Consider the following 6,702-nt stretch of genomic DNA (forward strand, 5'->3'; position numbering starts at 1 on the left):
GGTAGTGGTAGAGTGAGGTAGTGGTAGAGTGAGGTAGTGGTAGAGTGAGGCAGTGGTAGAGTGAGGTAGTGGTAGAGTGAGGTAGTGGTAGAGTGAGGTAGTGGTAGAGTGAGGTAGTGGTAGAGTGTGGTAGTGGTAGAGTGAGGTAGTGGTAGAGTGAGGTAGTGGTAGAGTGAGGTAGTGGTAGAGTGGTATAGTGAGGTAGTGGTAGAGTGAGGCAGTGGTAGAGTGAGGTAGTGGTAGAGTGAGGTAGTGGTAGAGTGAGGTAGTGGTAGAGTGAGGCAGTGGTAGAGTGAGGCAGTGGTAGAGTGAGGCAGTGGTAGAGTGAGGTAGTGGTAGAGTGAGGTAGTGGTAGAGTGAGGCAGTGGTAGAGTGAGGCAGTGGTAGAGTGAGGCAGTGGTAGAGTGAGGTAGTGGTAGAGTGATGTAGTGGTAGAGTGAGGTAGTGGTAGAGTGAGGTAGTGGTAGAGTGAGGTAGTGGTAGAGTGAGGTAGTGGTAGAGTGAGGTAGTGGTAGAGTGAGGTAGTGGTAGAGTGAGGCAGTGGTAGAGTGAGGTAGTGGTAGAGTGAGGTAGTGGTAGAGTGAGGTAGTGGTAGAGTGAGGTAGTGGTAGAGTGAGGTAGTGGTAGAGTGAGGTAGTGGTAGAGTGAGGTAGTGGTAGAGTGAGGTAGTGGTAGAGTGAGGTAGTGGTAGAGTGAGGTAGTGGTAGAGTGAGGCAGTGGTAGAGTGAGGTAGTGGTAGAGTGAGGTAGTGGTAGAGTGAGGTAGTGGTAGAGTGAGGCAGTGGTAGAGTGAGGCAGTGGTAGAGTGAGGTAGTGGTAGAGTGAGGTAGTGGTAGAGTGAGGTAGTGGTAGAGTGAGGTAGTGGTAGAGTGGGGGATTCATCTTATTGAACCAAACAAAGAGATTGATGCTCCTCTGGCCATCAGTGCATATTTCTACACACTTTTGCATGACCTGATTTGTTGATGTATTTGGGTGTGTGACTGAATTGCATGTCTATAAATAGATTCCAGAATATATATTTTTATATTTATTTGATCAAAATATTTACTTTCTACCCCTAAAAAATTGAACATTCATTGTAAATGCATATCAAAGACGTATATACGCCATGGGCCCTTCAAATGGACGAGCATTCCTTTCCTTCAACATTGTGCAAAATAAATCCTTTTATCTCTCGCTCTCTTTCTTCCTCAGAGTAGGGAGGTAGGCTAATTTGGCCTAACCAAATTTCGTAATTTGTTTAAAGAATTATTTTAGCATGCAAATTCATGTTAATCGATGTTTCCTTCCTCTCGGTCTGAGAGACTGGCTGGTCTGAAGAGAGGAGGGGCATAGAGAGCGTGCTCTTATAAACCTTCAACTGCATATCTTCCTCAATCGATAAACACCGTGATGCTAGTCTACTGGTGTAAACAGGGGTACGCTTCATTATGCTTCTCGATATTGGCCGGAAATTAAACGTGTTGATGAAACGTTTTGGACGTTTGGTTCCATACTGAATTCGAAAGCAAAATTGGGATTCAACAGCAAAGAAAAGGTTGGAGAAGTTTACGTCTAAGGCGAATAGAAGAAGAGGACGCATCGGATTCTGCAACAGCAAAGGACTGTTTGTTATTTACTTCAGTGTCCTTTTCAGGATGTTATTAACTTCCTTCATCAGAGTGTCTTCTTCTCTCCCCGTGTTCTAGAATAAGGAAGGACGTATTGTTAATGTGAATGCCTGTCTCTACGGTAGAGAGAGATTAAACCCAAGGAGGAAGAAACAGTGAAGCTTGTATTGCGCTCCGCCTTTCCCGCGTGCTGAACTGAACCATGCAGCATCCCTTGGACTTGGGGGCTCACTATTATCCCCCGGAGGTTCACCCCGACCACCGCTCCCACTCACACCGCTACCGAAGCTTTATGATCGAAGAGATTCTCACCGACCACCCGGACCATAAGGTGTCTACCCCGGCAGGGGAGCTGCTCAAATTCGGAGTACAAGCTCTGCTCTCGGCGCGGCCATACCACAATCACCTGGGTAAAACTGCTATGCTTTTGGTACTAACTTGTATTTAGAGGGGAGATGTAGCCTACTCAACTTTGTATTCAAAATGACTCAAATTATTATATTGTCTTTTATATTAGTCTTTGTTAGTCTTCTCTTGAGGACTGCTTATGGTTTTCCACTCAAAACAACTCGTTCTGTCATAAACCTAATTGTCCTAAATGGCGAGCGTAAAACATTGATTTAAAACATATTTGCATATTATTTACATTCGTTTCCTTCGTATTATTTTCTTATACAAAGTGCACAATCTAGATGATTAAAAAAATGTATGTCGAAACCTAGGCAATAGGGCAGGCTTGCCAACGGGTTCCTTTTATGCTTCCCAAAATAAGTAATCGACAAAAGTGCGTTGAAAAATAGCTCAATATTCAACATACTTTTTTGGGGGGAAAACAAGATTCCAATTCCATTGGACTTTCAACAAGGGTTCTATATAGTCATATAAACTGTAGTCTATCGAAATGTATAGACAAGTCTGAGTCATTTGTGAATATTTCCACTCATGGAGCGAATGGTCACAATGGGTCACCAAACTTCAGAAAAGACGATGCGGGCCGTCTTCTTCTTTGCGCAGCCAGGTCTCTCCAGGGTATTGGGCTCATCTCTATGTACAATTACCATAGTATTAGCATTTTGTTAAAGCTGTTTACATTGATTGGCCATACAATTTGTAAAACGAGGCCTTGTTTATCGAATACCACTATGTTTTGCATATCAGCAGTCATGGGCCATATGAATTTGGCTCAGGGAAATTGTATTGGTGGAGGGAAAAACAGACCAATTCAAACATTTCATGAAGTATATGCATAATAGGTTTGCTTATCAACATTTCAACCAAGTTATTACATTTCTACATTTCCTGACTGAATTTAGCATTTAATTGTTATTAATTCCAATATAATAAACTATTTATAAGCATGATAATAATCAAATAATTACAATTACATTCAACAATTCAATAATTATTATTTGTAGTAGGTCTATGTCTCGTCTAATAGACCTAATAAAAACAACGACAATATATATGTATCACTACTAGTACTATACTACCACTTAAATACTATCATAATAACTCATAAAATAATATTTGTTCTTATAATTATAGAATAAAATGTTTCTGTATTTATTTTAACCTATATTTTACTAGAACATATGTAATCATCACGTAGAACCAATTAAGAAAATAGCCAAGTGTGTAGCCTATAGGCGTTGTTAAATGTATTATTTTCGTGTTGGAGTTCAATGGGGGATAATCACATTTATACGTGAAATTGTTTGATTTACAGTTTTGAAGGCAGACCAATCGGGTATCCTGAAGTTCCCGATGTCGCCACTCTCCTGCTCACTGGGATCACCGTTAGGCTCCGCTCTTCTATCCGGGGCTCCGGGGCTCCACGGCGGCTCAGCTTCCCACCATCTCCCGTTGGACCTCCACCTCCGGAGCAAGCTGGAGCACGGCGGAGACGGCAACAGCAAGATCAAGAAAGGCCGCCGGAGCAGGACGGTCTTCACTGAGCTACAGCTAATGGGCTTGGAGAAAAGATTTGAGAAACAGAAGTACCTTTCAACACCAGACAGGTATTTAAATAAATTAAACCATTCAATTAACCTTATTTATCCCCAGGGGGCTATTATTGCTGTGGGTAAAAGTGACTCGCAAATTAGTCAGATATACAACACAACACAATAACATAGGCCTACAATCAGTCATATCTCTCTCTAAAACGGATGACACGAATGCAAGATATTGACACCAATGTAATATATATCTTAACATTTTAGATATTGACTCAAATGTTGTTTAGTGCGCGATGTGAAATTGGATTGAAATGAAAGAAAATCTGTCATCGCCACTTTGTCCCCATACAGAATAGATCTGGCTGAGTCTCTGGATCTGAGTCAACTACAAGTCAAGACCTGGTACCAGAACAGACGAATGAAATGGAAGAAAATAGTAAGTTCTTATTTCTTATTATGAACAATATGACAAGGAGGCGAGTGGTTTTGATAAATAATAATATTAGTTTACTTGTCCATTAACATAGTTTTATGGTAGGCCTAAACAGTTCAATTGTAGATTATGTTTTTGTCGTTTTAAAACTTGAATTGTTTCTACTGTACAGGTCCTACAAGGAGGAGGATTGGAATCTCCAACCAAACCAAAAGGCCGTCCTAAGAAGAATTCCATCCCGTCGAGCGAGCAGCTTTCGGAGCAGGAGAGGTCTGGAGACGTCGACCGTCAATCGGACGGTTCCACCTCGTCACATTCAGACACTAACCAAGAGGAATAATAATGTTGGTGCTCCGACTAACTGACAACTCTCTGAAGACGTTCACCAGACGTTCATACAGCCTCTGGGATGCGTAATGGTGGTCGACGGTTGAATCGAAGTGCCTTGCCCTTGACTTCGATATTTTTGGCACTTATATAGAGAGACTGATGTTGGCCTCCCGTAGGAGAGGCGGAACTCTATTTTTATTACTAGTATCGTCCTCCAGACACTTCCTCCTTGGGACGAGGTTACTTTTTTTATGCTATTGTCACATCTTCTTTCGTAATCAATGTGTTGTCAATACCTATGCTTCCATCCGCGTCACGCCGAACTAACCGTTATGGAGCGGTTGCGGAGGGAGGGAGGGAGGGAGGGACACACATCGAGCAGTAGGTGCACTCTTTCATTGCCTCCGTTCAAATGACCCACTTTACCAATACGTCTTCTGTTCTGCTTTTGTTTAGCATATTTACATGTTTTATTAGGCTGTTTTTATTATAAGGACATTTTTGGATGTAATTAAATATTTTTTCACTTACACTTAATCGTTCTTTTATTTTTTTTATATTGAAAGGAAATTAGACCAAATTTGCTATTTCCTGCAATCACATGAGAATGTTGATGTTGTTGGCAGCAGGGGGGTAATTTTACCCCCAAAGCATTTCCCTTCACCGACACATATAGTTTATATTCCAGCGCTGTGAAGTAAATCGTTTACTTGTAACATTTTACCAGTGCTACAATTTCTTGGTAGGTAGTCCTAACATTACGCACAATTCTACATGATATGGAGCTCTGGGTTGAGTTGAACGAAAACTAAATATGACGACCAAAACGAAAGAGGAACCTTCAATTATATTACTTTACGGTAATTTGACACAAGTATAGTCTAACGCCATTACATGAGAGGCAACTTCTCGGTTCTTCAATGTGAAGACTCTCGGCCTAGAGGCAAATCCAATAGTCTAGCAATTAGTGTCGCCACTCCAATTGCACATGATACTGTCCCGTTGCAAATATTGCAAACATAACTATCTAATCACACCTGTTTAATTGGGAAACAAATAACCCTTCTGGTTAAATTACATCTCAACTAAATGCTGGCCTTTAGACTCGGAGTGCATTGTAATTCTCTTTCAACAATGGTGTTACCATAGTGCAGGGTATGCGTGAAGAACGCTCTACGAAATATGTCGTTTTTCAATACAACCGAATAGTATCCTCTCTCTCATATTCCCAATGGGCCCGATTCAGACTTAGGAAATGTATGCATTTCCTCCCCATTTCTCAGTAGTTGTTATTCAGACATGCCTTATGAAGGTGTGTAATTGGCTTTGCAGGCTGTGGTTCTCTTGCTCACACTGAATACATTTAATTCAACCGCTGAAAACCATGCCACTTGCTGGCCTATATATTTTCTTGTGGAGTTTTCATTCCATAGGGTTTTCAGGACATTTATGAAAATCCATCCCTTCAAATTTGGTGTAGCTTTAATTTGCTCTACAGACTCACTAGAATATATGGAGTGAACGTTCAGAATATTAGGGATGAACGAAAGATAGGCATGTAAATTCTTCTCCATTCCAGCTCCGGTTTGTAGATTTAAATATACCCTGATCTTGTATATGATGGGGGGTTAGGAAAGTATCTATGAATAATAATAATAAAAGCTAGTTTGGAGATCCTTAATGTAAGAAATATATTGATTAATAAAAAAAGTCCATGCTTTGATTAAACCTAAAAGTTGCCATATTTAATTGTTCAATCCATGAAATATTGGAAGGTGAGAAAAGTGTAGAATAAGGGGTTGACCAGTAGTCCTGTACATCTACCCTGATAATCCTCACTAGTCATGGAACTGTGATGCCAATAGTGCAGTCTTTGGGAACCGTGCTCCAGGCTCCAGGTTTAAACTGCTACATATGGTCTGCTGTACCATATTGATTCCAATAGGCCACATGTACCAAATTATTGCAGAAGTTGTAATACGTTAGTCTAATATGATCCACTATTGAATTATTGTTGCCAGCGATTTATAACGTGCAATAGATCTAAAATATTTATAATTTATATTTACAATTCCCTTCTCCAAACAGATTACTCATTTACCTAGCTCTTATCAATAACTCTCAAGTTGTAAATTACAGTGCATGGAGAATGGTGTTATTTACAGTGCGTGGAGAATGGTGTTATTTACAGTGCATGGAGAATGGTGTTATCTACAGTGCATGGAGAATGGTGTTATTTACAGTGCATGGAGAATGGTGTTATTTATAGTGCATGGAGAATGGTGTTATTTACAGTGCATGGAGAATGGTGTTATTTTCAGTGCATGGAGAATGGTGTTATTTTCATGGGTAAAAAAATAAGTAGATGT

At 40.5% G+C, this 6,702-nt stretch overlaps 1 protein-coding gene across 1 annotated transcript; it reads left to right on the forward strand.

The window, feature by feature from the left end:
- The first annotated feature begins 851 nt into the window (after positions 1–851).
- barx1 (BARX homeobox 1) lies at positions 852–6,040 on the forward strand. Its single transcript, XM_046338185.1, has 4 exons — positions 852–2,022; positions 3,339–3,630; positions 3,922–4,006; positions 4,176–6,040. The coding sequence occupies exons 1-4, from the start codon at positions 1,815–1,817 to the stop codon at positions 4,341–4,343; spliced, it is 753 nt and encodes a 250-aa protein (XP_046194141.1). The 5' UTR covers positions 852–1,814; the 3' UTR covers positions 4,344–6,040.
- Positions 6,041–6,702: the final 662 nt, after the last annotated feature.

Source organism: Oncorhynchus gorbuscha, linkage group LG03 (genome assembly GCF_021184085.1).
Source record: "Oncorhynchus gorbuscha isolate QuinsamMale2020 ecotype Even-year linkage group LG03, OgorEven_v1.0, whole genome shotgun sequence".
Classification (NCBI taxonomy): domain Eukaryota; kingdom Metazoa; phylum Chordata; class Actinopteri; order Salmoniformes; family Salmonidae; genus Oncorhynchus; species Oncorhynchus gorbuscha.